The sequence below is a fragment of the Alternaria incomplexa genome, assembly GCF_024043165.1.
Source record: "Alternaria incomplexa strain BMP 0042 chromosome Unknown scaffold_4, whole genome shotgun sequence".
Classification (NCBI taxonomy): Eukaryota; Fungi; Ascomycota; class Dothideomycetes; order Pleosporales; family Pleosporaceae; genus Alternaria; species Alternaria incomplexa.
The window spans coordinates 501,467-528,281 of NW_026249853.1; the positions used below are offsets into that span (position 1 = coordinate 501,467).

At 51.9% G+C, this 26,815-nt stretch overlaps 11 protein-coding genes across 11 annotated transcripts; 9 read left to right on the top strand and 2 right to left on the bottom strand.

Moving 5' to 3' along the window:
• Positions 1-615: 615 nt before the first annotated feature.
• Positions 616-2,396, top strand: J4E90_003364 (uncharacterized protein; the record flags this gene model as incomplete). Its single annotated transcript, XM_051432934.1, has 2 exons — positions 616-652; positions 841-2,396. The coding sequence occupies 2 exons, from the start codon at positions 616-618 to the stop codon at positions 2,394-2,396; spliced, it is 1,593 nt and encodes a 530-aa protein (XP_051292832.1).
• Positions 2,397-3,164: 768 nt separating this feature from the next.
• J4E90_003365 (uncharacterized protein) lies at positions 3,165-6,464 on the top strand (the record flags this gene model as incomplete). Its single annotated transcript, XM_051432935.1, has 2 exons — positions 3,165-4,103; positions 4,719-6,464. 2 exons carry the CDS (start codon positions 3,165-3,167, stop codon positions 6,462-6,464), a joined length of 2,685 nt encoding a protein of 894 aa, XP_051292833.1.
• Positions 6,465-6,957: 493 nt separating this feature from the next.
• J4E90_003366 (uncharacterized protein) lies at positions 6,958-7,927 on the top strand (the record flags this gene model as incomplete). The annotated part of the gene is made up of 3 exons (XM_051432936.1): positions 6,958-6,966; positions 7,015-7,096; positions 7,143-7,927. The coding sequence occupies 3 exons, from the start codon at positions 6,958-6,960 to the stop codon at positions 7,925-7,927; spliced, it is 876 nt and encodes a 291-aa protein (XP_051292834.1).
• A 130-nt stretch (positions 7,928-8,057) lies between these two features.
• Positions 8,058-10,391, bottom strand: J4E90_003367 (uncharacterized protein; the record flags this gene model as incomplete). The annotated part of the gene is made up of 3 exons (XM_051432937.1): positions 8,058-9,853; positions 9,948-10,098; positions 10,263-10,391. The coding sequence occupies 3 exons, from the start codon at positions 10,389-10,391 to the stop codon at positions 8,058-8,060; spliced, it is 2,076 nt and encodes a 691-aa protein (XP_051292835.1).
• Positions 10,392-10,678: 287 nt separating this feature from the next.
• On the top strand, positions 10,679-12,320 carry J4E90_003368 (uncharacterized protein; the record flags this gene model as incomplete). The annotated part of the gene is made up of 4 exons (XM_051432938.1): positions 10,679-10,789; positions 10,842-10,895; positions 10,948-10,975; positions 11,029-12,320. 4 exons carry the CDS (start codon positions 10,679-10,681, stop codon positions 12,318-12,320), a joined length of 1,485 nt encoding a protein of 494 aa, XP_051292836.1.
• Positions 12,321-12,363: 43 nt separating this feature from the next.
• J4E90_003369 (uncharacterized protein) lies at positions 12,364-13,261 on the bottom strand (the record flags this gene model as incomplete). The annotated part of the gene is made up of 2 exons (XM_051432939.1): positions 12,364-12,975; positions 13,028-13,261. 2 exons carry the CDS (start codon positions 13,259-13,261, stop codon positions 12,364-12,366), a joined length of 846 nt encoding a protein of 281 aa, XP_051292837.1.
• A 233-nt stretch (positions 13,262-13,494) lies between these two features.
• J4E90_003370 (uncharacterized protein) lies at positions 13,495-14,751 on the top strand (the record flags this gene model as incomplete). The annotated part of the gene is made up of 1 exon (XM_051432940.1): positions 13,495-14,751. The coding sequence occupies one exon, from the start codon at positions 13,495-13,497 to the stop codon at positions 14,749-14,751; it is 1,257 nt and encodes a 418-aa protein (XP_051292838.1).
• Positions 14,752-15,216: 465 nt separating this feature from the next.
• J4E90_003371 (uncharacterized protein) lies at positions 15,217-16,664 on the top strand (the record flags this gene model as incomplete). The annotated part of the gene is made up of 3 exons (XM_051432941.1): positions 15,217-15,304; positions 15,353-16,056; positions 16,107-16,664. 3 exons carry the CDS (start codon positions 15,217-15,219, stop codon positions 16,662-16,664), a joined length of 1,350 nt encoding a protein of 449 aa, XP_051292839.1.
• A 2,614-nt stretch (positions 16,665-19,278) lies between these two features.
• Positions 19,279-20,804, top strand: J4E90_003372 (uncharacterized protein; the record flags this gene model as incomplete). The annotated part of the gene is made up of 2 exons (XM_051432942.1): positions 19,279-20,143; positions 20,203-20,804. The coding sequence occupies 2 exons, from the start codon at positions 19,279-19,281 to the stop codon at positions 20,802-20,804; spliced, it is 1,467 nt and encodes a 488-aa protein (XP_051292840.1).
• Positions 20,805-21,705: 901 nt separating this feature from the next.
• J4E90_003373 (uncharacterized protein) lies at positions 21,706-23,283 on the top strand (the record flags this gene model as incomplete). The annotated part of the gene is made up of 2 exons (XM_051432943.1): positions 21,706-22,714; positions 23,051-23,283. 2 exons carry the CDS (start codon positions 21,706-21,708, stop codon positions 23,281-23,283), a joined length of 1,242 nt encoding a protein of 413 aa, XP_051292841.1.
• Positions 23,284-24,325: 1,042 nt separating this feature from the next.
• On the top strand, positions 24,326-25,092 carry J4E90_003374 (uncharacterized protein; the record flags this gene model as incomplete). Its single annotated transcript, XM_051432944.1, has 2 exons — positions 24,326-24,968; positions 25,070-25,092. The coding sequence occupies 2 exons, from the start codon at positions 24,326-24,328 to the stop codon at positions 25,090-25,092; spliced, it is 666 nt and encodes a 221-aa protein (XP_051292842.1).
• Positions 25,093-26,815: the final 1,723 nt, after the last annotated feature.

A 26,815-nucleotide genomic window follows, 5' to 3' on the forward strand; every position in this document is an offset into this window, starting at 1 on the left:
ACAGGTCGAGAAGGAAGGGGACCCGCACGTCGCGCGATCGATGACGTCAGTCACGTGCTGTCTATTTGGCGGGTACCAAGATAGTGTAGATTGACTATGTACTTAATCCAAACCCTATAAGTGGACTGTCTCGCATCTTGCAAACTGACAATCGTGAGAAGAGAAGACGCGGCGCAGAAGCGAATGTCCTGTCAAGTCCGCACGTACTGCCCAGGTGAGTTTAGTGTCTTCGAAACTGTGCACGGGCAATGACGTCCCCATCGCGAACGCGCGCCCGACCTTGGATAGCTGCCAATCTTCCCACTTCCCTTTCAGCTCCTCATCTCCTTCTACTTGTTTTCGTCAAATCACGTCAGGATTCTGCCTATCACGTTTCGTAGTCGTTCGTAACAGCCATGCGGCGGCGGGGTAACTTAATCTTAGCTGGGTGCAACGCGCCCGCGTGGTGGCTTAGCGCGACGATGGGACGCCGCACTGCCGTTCGCTCACCCTCGTGACAGCTTGCGCCGCTAATGCACTTCTCACTTCCTGCGACTTCATTGCAATCCATCAGCGGCGATTGAGGTCAAACTTTGTTGGGCAGTTTGCGACGCCATTCAAACACGAGAGGACGCTATGGACCATGTCAGCGCATCTCTCGAACTCCTTCATCGTACGTGTCACCGTCAATAATCGCTTGAACTCCTCGATCAACGACCTACCACGTTCTAAGCTTCGTGTATTTCACGACATTGTGCAAGAGATGGCTGAACTAAAAAGGTTTTGACTAATCGTTTGTCTGCTCTCAAACACGGAACAGGAGACAATGGAGTTAGATTCACGATGCTAACGTCGCTGTAGTCATCTGCGCAACTTTGATCTTTGTCCGCGACGTCACGAAAGACACAAGCGGCGTAACTAATACAACGAACTTTTTAAACGAGACGCTTGTGTTCCTGGATGTGTTCTCGAATGTCTGCTTCAGCGACTTAACCGGAGTTTTACGCGACAGTCGTTTACATCGTATCTTACCAAGTGATGTAGAGCACTCTCTTTACTCGCTCAACAAGTCTCTAGCCGCACATCGGGAGGCGTGGAGGTACATCGGCAAGAGTCCCACCCCCGGTGCGGGGCAAAGAAGCATTGAGGATCTGAAGCGCGGTCGTGCTGCGTCACTAGATGTTCAGCATGAAAAGAAGAGCTGGAGAGACGAAATGAAAGAACGCTCGCAACTCTGGCGGGAAAAGGCGCGGCCAGGGCTATACAAAGCATTGTTCGGAGAAGAGGAGATGGCCACACTCACCTTGAATTGCTTGCAATGGACACATCGGCTTCGTCAAACTCTGGAAATTGTCTTCCTTGGCATCGGACCTCCGGATCCAGGATTCGGTAATTCCAGGCAGGCTGCTATTCTTGGCGTGGCAGAACAACTCGAACGCCAGCATCGAGCAGGTGCAGAACCTTCGGGCGACTATACTGCGCTCGTTGGCGCGCTCAGAGAAACGATCAGCACTGGGCAGCCATCGCATGGCCTTATCAAGACGATATACGATGACGGTGGAGATGAAGTCGACGTTCTTGTTGAAACGCGATCGGACGACGAGACGCCTGCTGAGTACATGTGTCATTTGACGTGGTTGCTACAAGCTCCTCATCAGACTGACGTATCCGTCAAGAGCGACGCCCAGAACGGCTACCAGCTGCATACATTAAGCTGTATGGGTTTCATCGATGATCCACTCAACAGAAGGAGTCTGATCATCTACCGCGCTCCGCAAAGCCATCCTTGGGCATCAAACCCACCGTCTTTGTATGACATGATCTCGAAGGGTCCGACCGCGAGACCCTCAATAGGAAGTCGCTTTCTCATCGCAAGAGCGCTGACAAGCACACTACTCGAGTCGCATGCCTCCGGCTGGGTTCACGGGAACGTACAGTCGCGCAGTATCGTAATGCTGCCAAGATCGTTTAACGATCTCGAGTTGTCTCCCTTCTTTGTTGGCTGGGGTGTCCTCCAACCCCTCGAGGCCACGCACTTCCCGTTGGAGCCGAACCTGTACCGCCACCATGACCGTTTTGGCCGACCATCTTCAGAATATTCCAACGAGCACGAGATCTACTCACTGGGCGTGGTTCTTCTAGAGCTTGGACTATGGCGGACGATGGCGAAAGTCTTCGCCCGCCGCATAGAGAAGTTTCCAATCTTCGGCATAGTACAGCAGCAGGATCTCTTTAATCGTATACACAATGCGATACTAGATTGGGCCAACAGTACCGAAATCGAGAGAGAGATGGGAAAGGCTTACGCGCAAGTCGTGTCAAAGTGTCTTACTTGGCACTATGAAGATCCAGTCGAAGGCATGATTGAGTTCCGAAAGCAAGTCGTGGACGTGTTGACTACAGGATGTGGATTATAGCTGGTGGACTGCTTCTGGACATCAAACCCAGTCGAATTGCGACAAATACCAAATTTGAGAGCGATTAAATACTAGCGACTGAGGACGAGGAGTGGTCGCGCAAACAGAGCAACGGCGTCAGCGGAAAGAGTCCTACGCCAAACACCAAATACAAGCGCGCATGCAAACAGCAACGAATGTGTCGACACACAAACCTCTTGGGCGGGGAAAGTGATGTTTCGTATGCTATATGTTGGCGCTACGACCTCGCATCAACGGTTGAGTCGGTCCACCCTCTTCGTCAGTATATACAATACAACAGTATATGGTAGTCCAAGCTTTCAGATCACTTATCGGTTACGATGTTCGGGGTTCTTCCAGTGGTCTTCACGCCAAGTGAGCTCCCTGGCTCACTGTCCGGAAAATGCTATGACCACACATGGCCAGCGTCTGTCATTGCAGGCTTTCCAGAGCTGCTATGACGTTACGAAAATTATATCACCTCGCCATGGGCCCGTTTAGGAGATGCAAATGAGCACGGGCACCCAGAGGGTGCTTCGTCTACTGATAAATAGCCCGTCTCTTACACTCAAGCACCTTGGCTCCCCTCCACCCTTACACCCACCAGCGCTCCCAAAGTCTTGGTTTCACCGGCTGTACCGCGACTACCGCTCTCCTCGCACATCGCCCCGCCCTCACCTCTTCCGACAATCGCTTAGAAGACTGCGCCGGCCCGCCCAACTCAATATCCATATCCCCTAGCTCCAAGACCAAGGCCCAAGCATCGAAATGTACGACGAAAACGAGGACTTCGCTCCTGAAGACTTGGCCTGGGTCGCGGCCGACGTCGCAAAGAACGAGGAAGAAGAGATGAATCGCGCTCTTCAGGCGAGCCGAGCTACAATGGGAGATGGAGTGCCACCTCGTCCTACGAGCGCTAGGGCCGCCAGTCAGCCCGAGGACGAAGACGAGGAGACCCTTCTTGCGCTTTCCGTCAGCCGGGTAGTGACAGAAGAGGCGGACCGGAAACGCAATGCTGACGCAGAGGCGGACCACCAACGCCTTCTCGAGGCTCAAAGGCAGTCTGAGCGTGAAGCACAGGCTGTCCATCAGGAACGCGAGGATACTCTTGCTGCGCTTTCCATCAGCCAGGTAGAGGCCGAACAGGCGGATCAGAAACGCAATGCTGACGCAGAGGCGGACCAACAACGACTTCTCGAAGCTCAAAAGCAGTCGGAGCTTGAGGCCCTAGCTGCCGATCAGCAACGCAATGCTACCCGAAAAGCTGAACTACAGTCTCTAAAGGATGAGCGTGCTCGGGCTCAAGCTGCACGATTACGCCAAGAGATCTTTGATCAAGCCATCGTCGAGAGCAAGGTGGCAGCCGAGACTGAGCAGCGGCAACATGAACAAGAGTTTGCGTGCCTTCAGGAGGCATACGCTGTGCGTGGCCTGAGCGAGGACGAGCAGCTGCAGATGGCTTTAAGACAAAGTCAAGATGAAGAACATTCTCGGGAAGTTGCACAGGTCGGGCAACTTCGAGAGGATATGCTGCGCTGGGTGAGCGAGCAAGAACAAAACTCTGGACCACCAGGCGAGCCATCGGCTACCCAGCGTTCAGAAGACCGTCCAGTTTTGGGGGCCATGGCGTCATATCCTCCAGGTCCGGTCACTGAGCAGCAACAAAGGAGCGTGGCCGATGCTCAGGAGTTCATTGACAACCCGAATGTACTCTATCGGCCTTTAACACCGATCTCAGAGGCATCTGCATCGCGACCAGCAAGTCTTCGATCAGTGGCAGCAGACCAAGCCCGACGCTCTAACATCGTCACCGCCACAACCACGACGGATCACAGCAGGATAGATATCAGGCTGCCATACCCACCTGGTGCACTTCTTACACCACCAGCCTCTGATAGAAGCAGATCTTCCATCCGATCAGTTTCATCAGGCCGTCCGCCATCGTATCATACGGTAGAAGAGAATCCTGCGCGGAGAGTGGAGTCGTTTGAGGTATCCCATGATATCCCGAACGAGTCGCAGACTAGCGAAGAGCCTCCCCGATATCCTGGCGCTTATCCTCCGTCTCCTTCCCAGACCGGTTCGGCGGCTGCTAGTACGGTGCTCGATTCAAGGCCGATTGCTGGGACGCCCTTACTTCCAGGAGCATACCCCCCTTCGTACGCGAGCAGTAGAGCACCTCGCAGCGTGACGAGAGCATTTTCTGAGACGCCTGTGCAAGAAAGTGTCGTGTCTCGACGCCCGTTGGGCAATAGGGGATCCAGCAATGTGTCTTCAGTGCCCTCATTCCAGGGCCAAACTGCGGGTAACAGTCATCTGCAGGGAACCAATGTGTCTACGCGAAGCGAATCGTTCCCTGGCGCATATCCGCCATCGTCGCAAGCAAGTGGTGTACCGAGTCGGCTGAATACGGTATCGTCCGGAGGGACATTCTTCACAGCCCAGGAAACGCAGGCACCTCAGCGCGTTTCAACACCACAGGTCACTCTCTCCGATCTCTGGAATCATCGGGACCGAGATATTTCTCAGCGGGAAGGACCAGACCACCGTCCGTTCACACCCGTTTCGTCATCTCCACGTTCAAGCGAAGCCTCATCTGCTATTCGACCGCCGTCGTCTCGCACGTCTCAGGGAAGTTTTACGCGTAAGCCTGTTGCAAGATCTCAGCACGCTACTTCCGTTGCTGCTGAGCACCCACCGCCAGCCACTGCTGCCGATGCTGTCAGTTCGTCTGACGTGATCTCGTCTGGCTTGCGGCAGGACCCGGTGACAAACATATTCAACGCTCCGGTCAGCGTGACCATCAATAACTTTCCCGAAGCGCCCAAGCCCTCCCAGAATCTACTAAAGCAAGTCTTTAATAAGAGCAGGCAGACTAACAAGGGCATTAAAGTTGTCGAGCAGAAAGGGCCAGGGTTTTACGTCAAGGGTATAGCTGAAGCAGCACTAAAGAGTGGCACAACATATGTCAATAAGAAGACAAGCTGGTTTCAGCCCAAATCCTCTTCTACGGCTGAACAGTCTATACTCAGGGATTTTGAGGGAACAGGTCGAGCATATGTACCCCCATTCGTGGACACGGGCAGCATTGCTAGTCCTTTGCCTTCGAGACAGCCTTTGCACGTCGTGAACCCAAGTCCATCGCGGTCGACTCCCACGATCCCAGCGACGCCAAAGGTACCTGAGACCTCACATCAAATGATGACAACAGGAATTACACCTCGAAGGTCACCACGCTCCGACCTGAGCATGGCTCATACGAGAAGGCCGCTGCAATCAGAATTACCCGGACGACAGAGTGATGAGCTCGCCACTCCTCGGCCGTCTACATTTCAGCGGTCGGTGACGTCACCTCCGCTGGCAGCGATGATACAGTCGAGACCAATATCGCTGGATCAGTCAACTGTGTCCCAGATCTCCGACGTGAACGGTAATGCCGTGACTCCGCCTAGCGTCTGTCAATCGAGAGTGAGAAGCTCGATGGACAACGATAGTTTCAGGTGCGGTTCTGAACTCCGGCCTGAGCCCCTGAACGTGCGCAAGCAGCCTCCTCGTGTGCCACCAAAGCCTTTGGAGTTGGCGAGCCCTATGACGCGCACGGAACCTCCTCCTCCGCCTCCTCCTGCGAGCCGCAACCCGATGACGAGGCGTATGCTCAGCGAACCAGAAGAAGGGTCTGGGTGGTTGCATCAACCAGTGCAGTTCACAATATCAAATCCGACGCAAGGGCCAACAATAGGCTCACCGGATTCCATGACGGTGACACCCCCAACACCTCGGCGGATCAACGTAGATTTGAACCGGCGCAGTCAATTTGGGCCTATTGATACGAGCCTGGCGAACGTGCCTCATGGTGAACGTCGCATCGACGAGTTCAGCTCGCGTTCAATGATGGATCTAGGCATGATGGGCCAAGTAGGCAATCCTGCGATAATGGAGACACTGCGTGGACAGTACGAGCAGACCTATGCCCGTCCATCGCACGTGCAGCAGGAAAGGCTGAACTCGGATGCGAGGGCAAGGAAGAAGGAGAAGGATACGCAGAAGGCTTTACGGAAGCAATTTTGAAGGTTGGAAAGGCGCAAAGGAGCGAAGCCTGGAGTAGAGAGAGAGCCCCCATCTGACTATTTCAGCGACGTTTTATTAAGTATCGCAAGCAATTGTATGTTGTTTTCCATCTTTGGAGCGGTTGCAGTGATGTTATTGCATGCTCATCTTGTCATAGAACGACGCAACAGGCTTGGAGGTTTACGGCTACCCGTTTCGTCCGCTTGTCAACCGGACCGGAAACAAGCATCTCAGATAACGTTACCCGACGTCGCGCGTATGAGTGGTGGGGTAGTGACCCGCTCGAGCAGGGGTGTCGGCTTCTCTATCAATTCCCGATCGATAAGCAGCGGAGATGCACACCTTCGCAATAAGACCAATTGTTTGCTGCGAACTAAAAGGGGACAAGCACCCAACGAGCAGGCCCAAGAATAGTCTTTGGAAGCGATTCAGAACACCAGCAATCAATCTCACAAGGCTTCAAAGCATGGGATCTATGGATATCGCAAGTGGTATGAAGACGGTACGCGATCGACGTGGATAGTCAAAACCCTTTACTAACACCGAATAGAGTTGGAGTCGTTTAGTGCGATTCGTCGCGACCGAGGACGGTGCTGAGCATATCGGCGAGCCCATCGATGCTGAGCTGGATGGTATGCCGATTTCCAAGCTTTACTTGCTATATCTAACGAGTCGCAGTCGGTGCAGCCCTTGCCTCTGGATCGGAAGTCAAAGTCCGCGTCTTCACAGGATCGTCGGTACTCTCCGTGGATACCCAGCCAACATTAGTGACCTACACGATATCCAGACTACTGCCACCGCTTTCAAAAGCAGAAGTCGGAACCATCCGCTGTATAGGCCTGAATTATCGGAAACATGCCAAAGAGATGAACTTGGACCTTCCCGACCACCCGACGCTGTTCTTCAAGCCTTCGACATGCCTAGGGGCGCCGAATGCGCCCTTGATCATTCCACATCAGGCGACAGATGGTCAAGCCGACTACGAAGCCGAACTTGCGGTTGTCATCGGGAAGCCAGCCAAGAACGTGAGCAGAGAAGATGCGATGGATTACGTGATGGGCTACACATGTTCGAATGACGTAACCGCGCGAGTCCACCAGTTCAACGGCGCGCAATGGGGGTTCGGCAAGGGCTTTGATGGCTTCGCGCCAATAGGGCCATGCTTGGTATCCGCGTCTTCGATACCAGTCCCCGGCGATATTGAGCTGAAGACGGTACTTAATGGCGAAACGATGCAGTACTCTTTGGCGAACGATATGATCTTCAGCATACCAGAAATAGTGGCATATCTGAGCCAAGGAACGACGCTGGAGCCAGGTACTGTAATCATGACGGGTACGCCGCATGGAATCGGTGTGAGCAAGGTGCCAAAGGTATGGCTCAAACCGGGAGATGATCTGAGGATTGTAATGAGTCATGGTATGGGAAGTCTGGTTACACCCGTAGCTTATGAGGAAGCTTAGAGTATATACCGACAGCGAGGCTACATGACATACAAGTTAAACAGTACCATCTCCTTAGAGAGCAACGAGATATGCCAAAACCATGGTTGCACAATTGACGGGGTCGGCAGTGTCTACAGAGCGTGATGTGCTATTGGAAGCCGAACAGCATCTGCTCTTGTGTGATGTTATCCAGTACATTCTCCCAGTGTTGTAGATCGGTTGGTTCAAACAAGGTGGTGAAAGATGGGTCACCCCATGGAGGCGCATGCCATTGGAAGGGCCCACCTGCACCTATCGCCGGCAGATCTGGCACCGTTGCCGAGCTATCTTCCGTATAAGGTGATGTCAGGTCGATGGTATTGGCACCATGCACGGCAGGTGGCGCATTGTCTGCTATGTTGGGACGTGTTTCGGTACGACTAGCACGAAACTGATTTGCTTTCTTGATGCAGAGTTCAATGATTTTGACCTCAGCTAGCGCGAACTCATTGAGCCAAATATCGGCTCTTTGCATCTCGCAATATGCGGAGAGGTCCTCTAGTATCGCGCGACATTTAGGCGAGTGTGGATCTTTGACAGCGATTATTCCGAGGACTAAAGCACTGTTGAAGAGGTGGTGTGGACCCAAAGTCCACTTCAGACGGTCATTCAATGGCTGTTGGAAGTAATCGATGCGCATGGCAAGGTCTGCGCATGCCGACGATATGCACGCATCGTGACTATATCTGAAGCGATTGGTGATACTTTGGCGCAGCAAGTACGGTCGATGAAGCGTGACGCGGGCGAAATGGTACATGGAGTGGAGATGCAAGCGATTCCAGTAAAGGAAGGGGTGCGTGCTATCCATAGATGTAACTGGGGTTTTCAGATGATAGTAGTCTGGTAACCTTGCCTCCCAGTCGATAATCTCATGGTCTAGCGAAATGACGGTGTCGTACGAAACGGTAAAGAGACCAAAGCAACGCTCTTGAATGCTGCCGATAATCTTTGCCAGATCGTGTGCGAGAAAGTTGTAAACGCTCAGAGTCGGCTCAGACATTGGTAGTTCTGGAATGGCGGACGTGTCCTCGTCCGGTTGGTCGTCCAACCAGACGTTGGTGGTTCTCTTGACGAGACATTGCTGGTCAACTATGGCGAAGGGACGACCGATGGCAAGCGCGATAGTTTTATCCAAGGTGTAAAGATGGCTCCACAAACGCCTTCGGGTTTCGGTCTCTTTACGCGAGAGACGCCAACGTTCGCCATCGATATGCATGCCTTGTGCTTGGGCCATACGCATGGCAAAACTGGTCGTAAGCCAAGCCTCTGGTACTCTTCGCAAATGGATCAGATAGCGTGTGACCAGAAGACCGGCACGAACAAGATCTGTCGACTCTCCGTAAAATGTTGGTGCAATGACTATAGCACGTCTTGCTGCCCAGTAGAAGCGTAGTGATGTCTCTTGAAGCTCACGTTGCACTTCGCCATTCTTTGGATGGGGGCAGTCGAGGAAAACACCGTACGCAAGCACAATGAACAGCAATGCCAGCCACCTGAGATCGACAGATGCATAGTCATCGAAGCCGAATTTACGCTCCCAGAACTCGTCATACTTCAATTTGAAAGACTGCGGATGGATGGCGTCTATGGTCCAATTCAGCTCGTCGAGAAAGACATGTACGAGGCGATCGACGCTGGCCTTGTTGCGCGGCAGCAAACCTAGGAGATCCCAGATCTGCGAAAAAGGGCCTCCAACATCGCGGAAAGATTGCGCTGAGGCTGCAGCATGCCGTATGCCGGAGGAAAGATCTGGTGCGGGCTCTTCGATTATTTTCGCTGCAGCTTGAGGTCCGAAATAGGATGAGCCGAAAAAGGATGGGGCATCTCGACTGCGGAAGAGATTACCGACTTGTGCGTCTCTGGGTTCGGGCGAGTTTCTGGCACGCGTAGAAGTGGTCCGTGTGTCTTCGCGGTAACATTAGCACCAATCTTTGCAACAAGCGTGTCGACAAGGCTCTCGCATTCTACTGCGTGAAGGCCAGCGCCGATAGAAACGTACCTGTTGGATTCTCTGACGATATATCATCATTCAGAGGGATAGCGGCGACACGTGAAGTTTGCCGACGACGGGCTTCAGCCTCGTCGCTGTACGTGCAGCTCGAGGCAACGTCGCGTCTGCTGCAGTTGAAGCATGGCAGCTCTCCGTCGCACTGCGTAGGCCATCAGCTATCTATCCGATGTATTGAGCATTGCTCGTGGAATGGTTGCAATCGTTCATAACGGAAGCACTGCGAAGATGGCTGGGTTGGAGGGTCGTCATCACAACGCGTTATCGCGCCGCGAAGCTCGGAGCGACTGCTTACGTCATACGCACCTTTTGCTTCCGCCGATGGCACGCGACACAGCTCTTCGCTTGTCGACCTCTCTTCCTCTTCTTCCTCTTCTTCGCTGACGGACCTTCGTCACCTCTGTCCATTTCTCCCTCGTATCGCGTCTCCGTCATGTTGATGATTCCCGATAACGCTGGGATTTAGCCGATAGTATCTCTATCGGACGCCTGCCTGCCAATGTTCCTAGCGCATCCTCCATGCGTATCATGCCCACTTTAGCAGGGCTCGCTATCTTCCCGCGTCGGACAATTCCTTAGGCACCGATCGGCAATAATGTTGTCCCAGGTCAAGATGAACGGTATAAGGTATATGTCATGGCAGATGGGTCTGGTTTGGATCGCAAGCCTGTATCATGAGCTTTCCGTCTCGTCTAGCCGCGGAAGACGACACCACCGACACTATGTCGCATCCAACCCCGGATGATAAGACCTTTGATGGCTCAGTTCACGAGAAGGATACCCAAATTGGCGCTAGCGAAGAGATTCATATTGATCCAGTCGCTGAGAAGAAGGTACAAGCAATGCACGCAAAACTGGGTATCACGTGCTGACTAAGATCCACAGCTTATTCGCAAACTGGACCTCATTTTATCTCCGATGATGGTATTGGTGTTTCTGGTAGGCATACAAACTCCCATCCACTACAACGAGCCTAACAAGTGTGCTTCAGGTGGCCTACCTCGACCGGTCCAACATCGGTACACACATCTCGCAATAAGAATTTACAAGGTCATTTGCTGATAGCGCTCAGGAAATGCTGCCATCGCAGGCATGAACGAGGATCTGGGACTCACCGGCAACCGTCTCAACGTTGCCGTAACGCTCTTCTACGTCACCTACATCGCCTTCGAGGTTCCAGCCTCTATATTGTTGAAGAAGCTGCGACCATCCCGCCTAATTCCAACATTCATCATCGGCTGGAGCGCTGTCATTGTCGGGGCTGCTTTCATCGAGAACTACGCCTCTCTCATCGCTACCCGCCTGCTCCTCGGTGCCTTCGAATCCGGCCTGTTTCCGTGCTTGACGTTGTACCTGAGTATGTACTACAAGCCTCTGGAGCAAGCGCGGAGGGTGTCGTATCTCTTTGTTGCATCTGCACTAAGCGGTGCATTCGGCGGGCTACTGGCGTACGGTCTCACAAATCTCCATGGCGCGAAAGGACTAGCTGGTTGGCGCTGGCTATTCTTGGTGGAGGGTCTCATCTCCATCATCGTCGGTGTTGCTACCATCTTCCTACTACCTGACAATTTCGAGACCGCGTGGTGGTTGAACGAAGACGAAAAGGCTCTGCTTCGCGCCCGACACGAGAACGAACGATTGTACCAGGGCAAGTCGATGACAACAGATGCCTTGGACAAGTCGGAAGTAAAGCTTGCTTTCCGCGATCCCAAAGTATGGCTCAGCTCTGCTTGCCAATTCTGCGCCAATACCTGCTCCTTCGGCTTCTCAACATTCCTCCCCGTCATCATTCGTGGATTTGGATACTCTAGCATTCGCACTCAGCTCCTCACCGTGCCCGTGTACATCTGGGCCTCGGCAGTATATCTTTTCGTCGCTTTCTGCTCGGATTACTTCAACCGACGAGCGTTCTTCATGGTTCCTTTGGCGTTAGTTACCTCAATTGGTTATGCCATGATGCTGGGTGTCTCCATGTCCTCGACCGGGGTGCTGTACTTTGCGACCTTTGTCACTGCTACTGGCATCTACTGTGTCGTGGGTTTGAACGTTACCTGGGTGATCAACAGCAATGCGGGATACTTCAAGCGCGCCACCGCCATAGGACTGCAACAAACGATCGGTAACTCGGCGGGTATCATGGCCGGCCAGATCTACCGTATTACGAATGACGATGGTCGTTATGTGATTGGTCACGCGGTCTCCATCACAACGATCACAATCGCGGCATGTGGCTACGCTCTCATGTACTTCACTTTGCGCGGTATTAATAAGAAGAGAGAGGTAATGTCTATCGAGGAACGAATCCGACAGATCGACTCAGGTAAACTTGGCGATCGCCATCCCGACTTCCGGTATACATTGTAGATACACAACCACAAAATAACGAATGCATTTCCCCATTACTAGGCTATGCAGAGGATCCAGGCTTCAGTCCCTTGAACGTTTTGGTGATATTGGTTATCGCGTCTTCGACTGGCAAGCGCTCCATAGAGCTTGCGCCGTAGAAACCATGTACGCCTTTCGTTCGGCTAATCACATATTCCGCGTCCTCTGGCTTTGCGATGGGGCCGCCGTGACACAAGATGATGACGTCCTCTTTGATACCCGTTGCAGTATCGCGGATCTCCTGGATTAGCTTAACGCAATCATCCAAGCTCTTTCCACTACTCGCCCCAATGCTTCCACTCGTCGTAAGGCCCATATGAGCGACCAGAATATCCGCGCCTGCGTTCGCCATCTTTTTCGCCTCTTCCACATTAAACACATACGGCGTCGTTAGAAGGTCCATCTCTCGCGCCATCTTCATGACTTCCACTTCGGCGTCGTACGACATTCCTGTCTCTTCGAGATTCTGTCGGAAAGTTCCGTCAATCAATCCGACAGTCGGAAAGTTTTGGATGCCGGCGAAGCCGAGGTCTTTGAGTTGCTTCAGGAAGCGAGACATATCTCGGAACGGGTCGGTCGCGCATACGCCAGCCAGTACCGGCGTGGACTTGACGATGGGGAGGACTTCGCCAGCCTGATATTGTTAGCAGCTGCATCGGTGCGACTGTTATTATCATATGGCATACCATTTCCAACACAACATCATTAGCGTTTCCGTATGGCATCAAACCAGCCAACGAACCGCGGCCTGCCATTCGATACCTTCCGCTATTGTATATGATAATGAGGTCGCCGCCACCGGCTTCGATAAATTTCGCGCTCAGTCCAATGCCAGCGCCCGCACCAACAATGATCTTGCCATTGTCGATTTGTGAGCGGAGATTTTGTAATATACTTTTGCGATCGGTTGGGGGTGACATGCTTGCGTACTAAACGCACTTCAGCTCTCTATTAGAGGGGCAATGAGGGGTTTAATTTCAGAAGATATAATCGGAAGACTCGATGCTGTAGTGATGATGCAGGGTCGTGCTGTTGAAGTATGCACGATGACGTAATGCAGGCGCGGGGGTCATCACACCGGTGTTAGCAGCTACGGTCCACTCGATACTCATACATTAACATTTTGTGTTTTCCATCAGACAATTATATCGTCATGTCTTCTCACCCACGCGTCGTACTTCTCGGTACTTGCGACACAAAGTTGGAGGAGCTTCTTTTCCTCCGCAAAGAAATAGAACAAAACAATGTCGACGTGACGTTGATGGATGTAGGTAGAAAGCGTATAAGGCACAGTTCCATCAGCATCAGCCAAGACCAACTGCTGAAGGATCAAGGTGGCGTAGAAGATGTGAGTGAGTTACCTCGAGGCGAAGTCATCAAGACGATGGCTGCTCGTGCTACCAAGGCAGTCAAGAAATTGTTTGAAGAAGGAAAGATACACGCTGTCATCAACGCAGGAGGCTCGGGTGGCACATCCCTAGCGGCAGAAGTGATGAGAACCGCACTTCCCATCGGCTTCCCCAAACTTATCGTTTCTACCGTCGCAAGCGGTGACACTGGACCCATCGTTGGAGAAACGGATATCACTTTGATGTACAGCGTAGTAGACGTCGCTGGTCTGAACGAGGTACTCCGAAACGTGCTCAGCAACGCTGGAGCCGCCATCGCAGGAATGGCTCGAGCATACGCGTCTCGTCAAAAAGATGCCCTCCAATCTCAGAAGAAGCGCGTCGGTATTACCATGTTCGGTGTTACTACCCCAGCCGTCGATTCTATACGAACACATCTGGAAGCAAATTACGATATTGAAGCGTACGTCTTCCACGCTACCGGCCACGGTGGAAAAGCAATGGAGCGACTTGTCAAAGAAGGAGGCCTTGATGCAGTGCTGGATCTTACCACTACCGAGATATGCGACCACATGACCGGCGGTGTCATGAACGCGGGCGAGCATCGTCTCGAGGCTGCTACAGAAGCTGGAATACCATATATCGTCTCCGTAGGCGCGACTGACATGACAAACTTTGGCCCCATGAACACGGTACCGGAACGATACAAGGACCGCAAACTTTACGAGCACAACCCTGTCGTCACCCTGATGAGGACATCCGTAGACGAAGCGACTCAAGTCGGCGATTTTATTGCGGCGAAGTTGAAAACTCATGCGAAGAACCCTGAGGTGATTCAGATATGGCTTCCAAAGGGCGGTATTAGCATGATTGCGGTCCCTGATGGGCCGTTTCAAGACGAAAAGGCGGATGCGGCGCTCTTCGATGCGATAAGAAGAGGGCTCCAGGATAGTAAGGTCGAGATAATTGAGGACGAGCGCGCGATCAACGATGAAAATTTTGCGCGCGACATCGCGGAGGCTCTAGTCGCAAAGATGGGTATCGGTCGGAAGGCGAATTGATGCGATGCCGTATGACCTTGAGGTGCACAGAAAGAGTCGTTCAACCAACTCCATGCGCATGATTAGCTACACGGACAGATTCAAGCATGAAAGATGACATGTGGTGGCTGCTCCTGGCCCCGCAACCGGGGCGCACCTATATTTATCGTAAGGCTGTGCTGTCTCCAATGTCCATCACAAGGCAGCATTACGCCCGTATACACGTCTCATACGATGCCCTGCCCCTGAATGGCTATGCGAGATGAGCAACAAGGCTATGTGGGTTCAGGCGTTCTGCGCTAGCTAGCCGATGAACCGTGACTGGACGCATAGCACAGCGGCTGGATGGGCAATACTAGCGCTGATCCTGTGCCACTTGACAAACATCACCAGCTGTTTTTCCTGTCTTGTTGCTTTTTGAGGTACTGGCTTTTCTACTGTCAACTTCTATCTCGCAGCTCAACTACACTCTTTTCGTCTTTCATCATGTTCGCACGCGCTAGCGTCCTGTCACTCACTTTATCATGCATCATCAGCTCTACCGCCGCGCTAGACTTGGATGTTCAGAACCAGGGTAACAACGGTCGTCCCCACTTGCGTAACTAAAGCTTAACATCGATAGACTCCATCAAGAGTGCTGCAAAAATGCTTGCTAATGGTCTTGTTACTTTCTATAATGAGAGCGTGTCCGAATCTGGAATCCCCGGCATCTTCCCCGATCCCTACTACTGGTGGGAAGCCGGTCTCGTTTTCAACGCGTTGATCGACTATTCCTACCTGACTGGCGATAGCGAGTATGATTCCATCGTTTCCGAAGGCATTCAAGCGCAGCTTGGTGAGGATTATGCCTTTATGCCAGCGAATCAAACTGGTCAAATTACCAACGAGGATCAAACCACCTGGGCTCTAGCAGCCCTGACCGCGGCCGAAACTAGCTTCTCACCACCAGAGAACAGATCGTGGACTGAATACGCCGCCGAGGTATTTAATGTACAGGTGCTAAGATGGGACGAAGAAACCTGTGGAGGAGGTCTTCGTTATACAATCTTCACGTTCCAGTCTGGATACGACTACAAGTCTAATGCTGCCACCGGCGACTTCTTCCTCCTGGCTGCCCGCCTAGCCAAACTTACCGGCAACGAGACTTACTCTGAATGGGCGGATAAATCGTATACCTGGGCCAAGGACCGGGGATTGATCAGCGATGATTATGATGTTTACGACGGTACTTCTGCCAGCTTAGATAATTGCGAGGATGCCAATCGCGTGCAGTGGTCGTACATCCACTCGGTATATACAGAGGGCTCTGCTATCATGCAGAACATCGTGAGTATCTCTCCTTGTTTGACCAGTTTCATGCTAATAGCCACCGGCAGACCAACGGCGAACAGAAATGGACCGATGCCGTACAAGGCTTCGTGAACTCTTCCAATATCTTCTTCGAAGACGATATCCTCACAGAGATAGCCTGCGAACGTAACGGTAAGTGCAGCATCGATATGCGTTCTTTCAAAGGTATCACCGCACGCTCGTATGCCCGTGCAGTTATCGCTGCTCCTTCCCTCGCAGAGCCGCTCACCAAGAAGCTCGAAGCGTCCGCCAAAGCCGCCGCCGGTATATGCGAAGAAGTTTCGGAAGATGTGAAGTGCTCGCACTCATGGGATCATGCGGATAGTTTGGAAACTGCTAGCGACGGCAATTTAGGTGAGGTGTTCAGTGCGCTGGCTATAGTGCAGAGCCTGCTGTTCTCCAAGGCTAACCCGCTCGCTTCGAATGGGACGGAAGCTGGGGGTGGTGACAGCGTGACGCAGAGTGGGGATGCGTCGGGTACATCTGGAGCTGAAGTGCCCAAAGAGACGGGCGCGGCAGGGACGATCGCTGCGAGTGTCACGGCGGTCTTGGCTGTGGCTTTTGCTGCAGCACTCAGCTGCTAGAATTATCCATCTTAGCAATTTAATTTTTTCCAGGGTGAGCCCCAGCCGATGGAATATCGGAAAAAGGTGCAATACGGCTACATTGAATCGCGTCCCTTTCATCTCATCACGCGTGGTATTTCCAGCACTATCTAGAAGACTGCGACGATACCGATGTTGATGCTGAATACTCTCCATTGATGTATCGTGCCTTCATCAACCCAATTAACGGTAAGTTGAACATGGCTCCCATCCTTACACTCGAAGATAGCTTCAGATCTTGCCTCAGGACGTGGACTTTGACTTTCCACCTTGATATCCAGTGTATACGATGACGGGGATGGTCCGGCCTCGCCCGAGAACTCCAAAGATAACATGTCAAGCTGGCCCTCTATGAAGGAACGTGTGTAAGTCATTGTTGTCGGATCCCAATTTTTTGGGCCTCTTGGTATGTGTCCCGCAGTATGGTTTTGAGACCATCCTGTTACATCTGCGAGGCGCCAACCCAGTTTTTCGATGAAATGGTTCGAGTTATTGATGACATATGACTCATTGAAAGAGCCAAGTTTCATTTCCAAACGAACGATAGTGACGCTCTTCTCAGTGCGTTTGATGGCATCTCTGATACTCACAAATACCGTTCTCGAGACCTTATGTCCACCCGCACTCAGGGCTGCACCTCTGTACACAGACCGTAGGGCATGTTGGTCGTCATCTCTTTGCAGGGGATGCAAGATAATGCCAAGCATGTGAGAGCGCATAGCAACACCTGCCGAACAGTTAAGAAGCCCGATAAGGCAATAACCATAGGTTGAACTGCTTTGTGGTACTTGTATGTAGACTGTCGGAGTTCGCAAGTTTATCCCAGTATTTGTAAGGGAAAAAGATACATCAGAGGCATGCGGTGATGTCAGATCGTTGCAGTTCTCGAATGCTTTTGGTGACGTCGCTAGTAGCTCCTGCGACTCCGTTTGTAGTTCCTCGAGACCGGGTCTGATCTGGTACGATGAAAAGAGAGTTGCCTCGCTGTTCAAGTCCCATGCCAGAATGGAGTCATCGTTGTCGCTCCTTCTTATGATCTCTTCTTGAAGACGTGCAAAAGCGCGCTTGCCTTCTCCATACAGAAGTGGCATATTGATGTCGAACAACCCCAGCAGACAGTACGCAACGTCTTCCTGGCGACTTGTAATTCGATTAGATGCCCATGACATCTTTCTTGCTATGCAGAGGGTATTAAGCGATACCGCATGGAACGCCACGTACCCATTCCTTCTGTTGACTAGACCGTAGCGAAGTACTGCTAGATTGATTCTCGTAATAGCAGAGATGACTTGCGCAAGGGTTTGCCTATCTCCGAATAACCTCCAAGACTTGTCGTAGAAGAACACCTTCGTAGGCGCAATCAGCTCTTGTAGCGTCCAGCCGCGAGTAAACCATCGGCTTTTTGAGAGAGTTCCCTTAACGTCACCGGCCAGGACGTCTTCTAGGAAAGCATAACATTTGGTGGAATTCGAATACCAATAGAACATGGAGTTGATAGCTTCTGAAAGCTCCGCGCTTGATGTCTTGTCGATACAGCACGTATCTACCCATGCATAAGCCAGCCCATCTTGCACCGCTTGGCCACAGGTGAATTCGATCTTCTGGTATCCAACCTTTATTCTGGTTGAAGGCTGGCGCAAAGGCAAATCTGAGAATAGGACTTCTTCGGGACCCCACGTATGAGATAAGATGGCGTAATTTGGGATGTTGCTGCCAATGAACTCCTCGAGCTCATAAGTTATGCAATTAATAAGGCGCATTTTTGAGGTACCTCTGTGGCATGTATGGTTCGTATGGGGTGGACATAGAACAGTCATGTGGATAGTGCGATAGGGAAGGCATCAGGCTGAGACTTCCCCGCTCTGACGCCCACCGCGCTTGCTCAAGACTGGATCACACAATCACATGCTTACGCATGCAATGGTCAATAAAGCGACCATATCCACCTGAAAGAGCTGGTAAAGATTCATGTATCAACATCGAACTAGCTGCTCTGTATCGTAGGCGGATTTGGTGTGATCATCTATCTATCCCAATTGGGTATAGCGTCATGATCTGATTATGTCATCAAAGTCGAGTCTCAGAGCAACGCTGTCATGCGAGAGCTCATGCGGTGGCAGAGCGGAGGAATCTATGCGAGGTACCTACGAGAGGATGTACGATAGCCAAGAGTAAGCCAAACCGCAGTGTTGCGGCTGACGTTGGCTGTTCGCGAGGTGAAGGTGAAAGCTGTATGTGATCGTGTCTATCGTCATGGACTTATTGCAGAGCCATACTTTGGTTATTACTGTTGTGAGATATCTGCAGTCACTTCGACTAGACACGGTCAGATTGATGAAAGCTATTGTAGTCCTTGTGGTCGCGGTGTTAGTGAGGGTATTGCGCTCTTCACCACCTCCAGACAATAGAGACTTTCGTATTGTCGCAACGTACAGCAGTCAGTAGCACATTTTGCAGTTCTCAGCCAGCATATAAAGTCAACCTCCTGCTCTTGACCTGCTCGTCCATCTCACACTTTCCTCATAACACATACAAACCCTCAAAACAAACTGACATGTCGACCACTTTCCTCTTCTTTGCGCTGGTCGCAGTCATGTTCTTCGCTCTCCAGGTCGCAACTTCGTTCGGCCTTCTGGGTTTTCTTCCAGCCGCGCTGGAGGCTGGGGCTGGTTCCCATCTATCCTTTGGGGCGTGGTTCTTTGCCGGCTGCTGTATCCTTCGGTCCTCGCCACCAGCCTGCCGTGCCCTCTCTTCCTCTGTCCGAACTCTTGCCGCGCTGGTTCGTGAGCTTGCTGTCCTCTCTCACGACACGACGATAGCGGCCCTGAAAGCTCAAGTGCTGGCATTTGAGCAGAATTCGGGTGCCGCTTACGTCCCCCCTCCCGGTAAGCAGTCGCTGGTCGACTGTGAGGCCACCATCGAAACGCTCCGGCGCCAGATCAACAAGTTGACTGGCAAAGTCGCCATGTATGAGCGACACTACAACGTCACCGCCGTTGACGCCGACCGCGTCACCTCCCACCACACCATCGCCAAGCTGAAGCTGGAGCTTCAGTCGAAGTGCGACGAGATTTCCCGGCTGAAAGATGCCATTATCCACAAGCGCAACGACACAACGGTGTCGACCCTTCTCTGCGAGCGGAACCGGCTGGAGGTGGCCCTTGAGGCCAAGAGCAAAAGGGTGAACGAGCTGGAGCCGATCGCTCTTCAGCACGGCCGCGATATGTACCAGCGCGACGCCCAGGTCGCCATATTCAACGCCCTCAAGGAGTATATCCACCGGATGGTGGAGGCGGGAGGTCTTCAGATGACCGTCGTGGTGTTGTTCCTTGGGGCTCTTGCGGGCAATGCTGGCATTGACCTTGCGGAGCTCGGTATCGACGGAACCCAGTTCCAGACTTACTTGGACTACGCCATGGCGGCCTGTGATGGCCTCCCCTGTCCTCTCCTTCCACAAGGTATGTTCTCCTAACATATCCTCTACTGATTTGAAGACCGTTTACTAATCGTTGTCTAGGTGGCTTGCGCCTTCATGGCATTCGGTATCCGCTGTCTGGTCTGCGCGTCTTTGGCAACAGGGTTGTCGAGGCTGGCCCCAGTGTCGTCGTCGCTTCCACTCCAGCCATTGTGGCCGCTGCCTCTTCGGTACCCCCAGTCGGCTACAACACCTTCAGTGCCCCTCCTGCTATCATGCAAAACGCACGGAATACCTCCTGCGCGACTCAGCATGTCGCCTCTGCCGCCCCTCCATTCGTGTTTGCCGGCTTCACAGCCGCCTCCAAGTCTCCTCTGGCAATGTCATGTCCGGCGAAGACCTCCGCGCCTGCTCTGCCGGATCCCGTTGCCGTGGCGCCGTCCCAGCCCGCCACAAATGAGACGAGACAGATGAGCTTCCAGCCAAGCAAGAGGCCGGGTACGTTTGGCGTAGGTGGCGGCGGGATTGGCAAGACGAGTGCGGCTCCGAGGAGGTCTTCAGCGCGTCGGGTTTGGGGGTTGGAGCAGAAGCGTGCTTATGCGGTGGTGGACGTGTCGGTCGTATGTATTTCTGGTGATGAGCGTGATTCATTCAATGCTTTCAATAAAACCTGTTCAGATGCGCCAAATATCTCCTGTGTCTAAAGTGGCCTAATAAGCAGGCTCTCTTACGTTGAGCAACCATTATCGTGTGTTGTTTTAGTCCGGACCTGGGACTGCTCAACGATGCGAGGTGTTGCTGTCGGGCCCAAGTGGGTGCAGTTGGTCAGAAAGCTGAGGGCGGAATGTCGCGTCATCTTCGCGTCGCGCCACCTTTGGAAGGAGACGCGACGCCAAGAAGCTTTGACCAGGACTTTGCCACCCCACCCAATGCCTCGCACCTCGTCGCGAGCTAGATGCGATCTCTACCACGTTATCACTTCTGCGCATTCCAGGTACATCATTCGGGTATCCTTAGATTCTTTCTCTTCAACAGCCAGACCGGATGCAATACGGCCGCCCAACGTGTTGCTGATCGAGTGCGCCTCTACTGGGCAGATACACGAAGGCTTAGCATCTATCTGCAGCTCAACTATGTGCAAGGGCCACGCAACCTCGAGCTACCCTGGGCGTTGTCACTACATAGATGCTGGCACTGGACAACACTGCAAGTAGGCGATTGGATTGACCTGTTCCCCCTGGTGCAGCAGTTACGGTAATCTTCTCGAACCTTCTTTACTAATGGATCCAGTCAACCTTGTGGAGTTTCGGAGACGTAAACATCTGTTTTACCTTCCCATTCCGCAGCTGTTTAGTGACACATTGCAGGAGACTTTGGTTTCCTGACATCTGATTGTGGTCTTTTCTCGAAATCGCCATAGAAGCCATGGTATCAGGAGGAATGATTGTCTTTCGCGTGTCGTAGTCGCTTGCCCACGTGTGAGAAAGCGATTCCAGGGAGACGAACAAACCTTTCCAGCTCACTTCCTCGTTATGCGTCGCTAAATGCCTTTCTTGATAACCACTTCGCAGCTTGGCACACATCCAACTATCTTCCGCACGAGCGATGTCGCAGCCGCCACTTCCTGGAAAACCAGAACCTACATTTGAAGGTTTACCTCCTGAGATCTGGACGCAGATTTGCCACTCACGGTCGTCGTACGCAGACGGAGAGAGCTTCATCCTCGACCCCATAAGCCTTTCTAGTCTCCGTCTCACTAGTCGGATCATCCATTCGAAGACCCAAGACGCATTCCTACAGCGTCATCTCGCTTCCTCCAAGTTCAGCCTGATGCCATGGAGTCTGGCGATTCTGAGGGACCTGTCTGAAAACGAGCATCTGCGCACGTATGTGGAAGAGTTGGAGTTCGGCCCAGAGGTATTAAACACAAATCTGGATGTGGACCTTCGATATATCAAAGAGCCATGGGAAGAGCCGTCTATGGGATGTCCACACCCTCAAAGCTACATATACATGGATTCTGCCCGACCCGTATGGCCCATGGCCAAGCTTCCGGAGCCGCTTTGGAAAGGCCTTACTGGAAGAGGTTCAGGATCAGCATTAGTGGTTCGTTGGAATGACCGAGGTGGCTATACCCACTGGCTTCAAAAGTACGAAGGCACACTTAAGAGACTGGTCGAGCACCAGAACCGCTTTAGCACAGCGGCCAAATACGTTCGAGATGCCATCGGAAAGCTTACGAACTTAAAGAGTATCAAGATCAATCCCCGTCCTATAGGGGCATATTACGAAGAACGATTCGCCAAACCCATACCACGGAGTAGAGGTACCATGTCGCTCTATCGCGCAGTCGGAGCACACGCCATTGAAGTGACCACCGATTTGGCCCCATCTGGTTCGAAAACTCTCTTAGAATTTAGCCTCGATGGCCTTCTCTTCATGGAGTATTACGCCGAGGTCATCATGCTGGAGAATCTCTCGAGAATACTGAGCACGGTTGACTTGGACAAGCTCACAGTTGACCTGACAATCACTGCGGCGAACCTTCCATCGAACGGCAGGATTTATGATCCTGGTCATCAAAGCTGGAGAGTCATAGCTTCGCGGATACGAAGTCTAACTTTCGATTGCGCAATGAGTGATATCGATGGCAGCGAGGTTCCTGCCTTGCTAACATGGATATCGGAGATGATGATTTACGCTACTGCCGTCGAGCACTTCTATGGACGCAGCTGTGGCTTTGAGTACCGGATGTTGCGGACTGTCTTTGTGCAGTCTTCCTGGACCAGTCTTCGGACGCTACATCTCTTTCGATCTCGTAGTCACGGGCGCAATTTGCTTCGGATGCTTCTCCGTCATCGCTCGACACTGGAAGATGTGAGCTTTTCGCATGTCACAGTCACAGGTACGAACATAGCAGCATGGAGAGACATATTTGTGGCAATGAAAGACATGCATCGGCTCGGGCGTGTCACGCTTGAGCAGCTCGAAATACAAGGCGACCTCGATATGTCTAGCAATGCGCCATACTCATGGGCTTCTAAGCCACTCACATCTGATCGGCTGAAGGCCAAAGGGTACGAGAAGGTTCGCTCGATGTTGGACTTCGCGATGCAGCGCATAGTACTTCTTTCGGGTCGAGACATCACATTTTGGCAAGTACATTTCGAGGTTCCTCCATGAGATATCTTGTGGCATCAAATCTGAACAACTTTATGAACTCGGCCGCTTCTATGGTTTCAAGGTGCAAAGAAGTACGTTACGAAACTGCTATTTGAGTTACTTGACTGAAGGTGCTAGCATCGCAAACTAGACGAACTTGGGTAGGAAAAGAGGGTCCGACTGTAGCTCCAGTCATGACCTAGGTAATTGTAACTCCCCTGGAATCAAGCCACCATCCAGAGTTAAGTAATGTCGCTGAATGCCACTTCTGGTACTATCGCAACATGCGATTATCGACCAAGTGCGTCTGATTAGAGCAACGAGTGCGCCTATATGCGGAGTTTCAGATCGCATGATGACGTTGTTACATTACTCGATTTCTCACTGTTACCAATGCAGAACACTAACTCGGCGAAGATGGGTAAGCACTCCAATAAGGTATCACACAGTACAACGCATGATTTCGCCATGCCCACGTATGCTATTCCTCCAGTATGCAGGGCTGACCAAGCTGGTACATATAATTCGGCAATGCAGCATTATCATACGCTCTACTCATGATGCGGTCGCCATTAGCGTGGTAACATTCGAGCTTCTACTGGCATCTCTGGAGATAGGTTACAGGTAGCGACGCCGCGAACCCTGGTACCACATATGGGGCCACCGTGCTCAATCGCACCTCATTAACAATAATCACGGGTCTATGAAGGCACACGACTTTATTCAAACCCCGTAAAAATCTTCTTCATTAGCGATTCTAATCGCTTCAACGAGATCACAGCATTCACGATACAAAACTTCCCGACCAGAAACCCAACATCTGGTAGCAGCATACATACATTCATCGCCTACCATGTCTTCAAGCGCTTCAATCAACTCCGTTGATTCTCTCGAGGAACTCTATGGCACCAACACAGCTACCGTGTCGCATGTTATTGAAACGCCCATGGAAGAGGTCCGACGCTTCTTCCTGGGCAAAAGCCATACCCAGATATAGCAGTATGGCCTTGGTATGGAGATACCTGGCGCACCACCACTAGCGGCGCATACCATCGTTGTCACCATGGATTGCGAAATGCACGAGATAGAGCCACGAGTGCTGACAGAATATGGGCTCAATACGTTTTCGCGGAAAGAAATGGCGCCAGTTCTCAGAAGTCCCGGTATACATGGGGAAAATATCTTGCGGAATATCTACTACTATCACATTCGTGTACGCGAGAACGCACACCTTATCAACTGGAGGTTCGTCCGAGGAAACCCCGAGAGAAATCACTTCGGCTCAACGCGCTTTGCCACGAAGGAAGACGCAAAAGAGTTCCTGGTCGAAACACTCGCGTGGCCTATTGATGATGACAACGAGGATGGTCCTAAGTGCCCAGTCATATTTCTCGGCCACTCAGTCAAGAACGACCTGCAGATGCTGCAACAAGACCTTGGTATCGACCCCAAATTCGACAGCAACGTCGTCGCTATCATCGATACCCAGAAGATCGCGAATGAGCAGGGTATTCGTGGAAAGGGCCAGCAAATCGGACTTCCAATTTTGATCCAACACTTCGGCGTGGAGTTTCGCGATGGTCACACAGCTAGTAACGATGCGGCGTACACCATCATCAGTGCCGTACAGATGGTCTTGAAGAATTCGCTGCCGACCGACCCAACCCGCTCGCTGCAGGACGTTGTGAACGGTGTCGCTGAGGATAGTAAGGGGACTGTTGTGACATTTGGGTTGCCTAGAAGGTGCACTGAATGTAAGGTTGCCAGCCATCTTGTTCAGCCAGGATGCAGGAAAAAGTTCGTTAAGATAGAAAGAGGGGTGAGGAGTAAGTCTTCCAAGCGGCATGATCGCGCTGCTTGCACGCGTCTTATGATCCTATGTTTACCGATGGGGTGTTGGTGGAGGCCTGGTGGGCTGACGGGCATTAACCTCCCTATTTCTTCAAGATGTCGCTTAGTTGTCACTTCAGTTCAGCAAGCTGCATTATTTGTATCGCAGCGTATAGTATTGACACCTCAATTTATCTCGAATATCACCGCATCCAGATGTTACCCTCCCCACCAACCGCGCGATCGCTCGACCTCAAATCCCATTCATTCATCATCCGATCTAACAGCACCTCCCCTTCTTTCCAGCTCCATTCCAATAAGTTGTCGTCACATATCCTCCTTGGTCGTTCCTTTTCTTCTCTTTAGGCCAGCAGCACGCCATGCAGACGAGGATGAAGAAGAGAAGCGCAACTGTGGCTGCGAGGCCGATCATGATGGCTTTGCCGTGAACGCCGAAGTAGACATACTCGTTGGGGTTGGTGGAAGTGGCGCTTTCTGCTGGTGCAGTGGAGGTTGCGATAACAGAGGTAGCGAACGTTGTAGTTGCCATGGTGGCTTTTGCTTGGGATAGATTGCTGTGATATCTGATGTTAGTCGTCATGGCTATAGACTGACAATGATGGAATTCGTACCTGTGAATGCCTTGATCTAATGCCAGTCTGACGTGTAGCTTCTTCAATGCTAGATCACCTCTAAGGTGTGTGAGGTCGAGCTGTCAGTACGCATAGAGCTACAGCGTGCTTTTATCCGTGGACTCAAAGGCTTCTGCGCACGGTATCCTCTCACGACTTCCACTTTGACATGGTCAAAGGTCTCCTCAATATTCTGTCTCAACGTACACAACCTATTGAACTCGGTTATTCAAACGCGCTGTTTACACAACTTCTCGCGAGAAGCAATGATCTTTTGGAATAACATGCGGCTATCCTTCCAAACAGGTCCATAGCCACAAAGAGGCCGGCCTCAGCGCTTGCTAATCTCCCAACGAGTTGAGAAAATGCCCGATAGGGCTGAACGGCCGACCCGTCAATACTTACACTAACGGAAACCTGCATGGAAGGTTGGTAGAAGGCTCAGATATCGTGGGAAGAAGGTGGTGTGACCTTAGTCCTGGTGAAGAAGGATGAAAAGGAGCCGTAGCTCGTTGAGTAGAGCGACACTCAATATCTTTCAGAGTAAGATGGTTATCCAACGGCGTTTCTCGATCCTATGTCGGGCCTCGTTGCGTCCTTCTTGTCCTGAGCTGTAACGATTCTGCCTTGCGACAACATTGTTCCACGATCCAATAAGGCGGATGTCACTTCACGAAATGTTACGCGAACGTGGCACCGCAACCGCGATGCATGTTCGTACATAGCGCCGGTGAAACGGACCCTTACAGACACTGCAGTCGAGATGCTTACTGGACGTATCCTTGTCTATACATGCTTTTGAATTGGAGGGTGTGACGAGAACTCAAATGAACATTCATCGCGAACTTCAAGCCTAACGGCGGATTAAATTCTGTGGCTTTAAACTTGCCATACAATATCGCTCTTCATTACTAATTACCTTTAATCGTACATTGACTGTATTACTACTTCCAGTTCACCTCTGGTAGCGCAAAATCAGAAGTTCGTAGATACCCCAGGTCGATGTCCTCTATGCATATCCGAATCCTCCATCTCCGCGACGCCATCCGGTACGTTTCCTTGACTTCTTGGATCAAGCTGCGGCGGAAGTA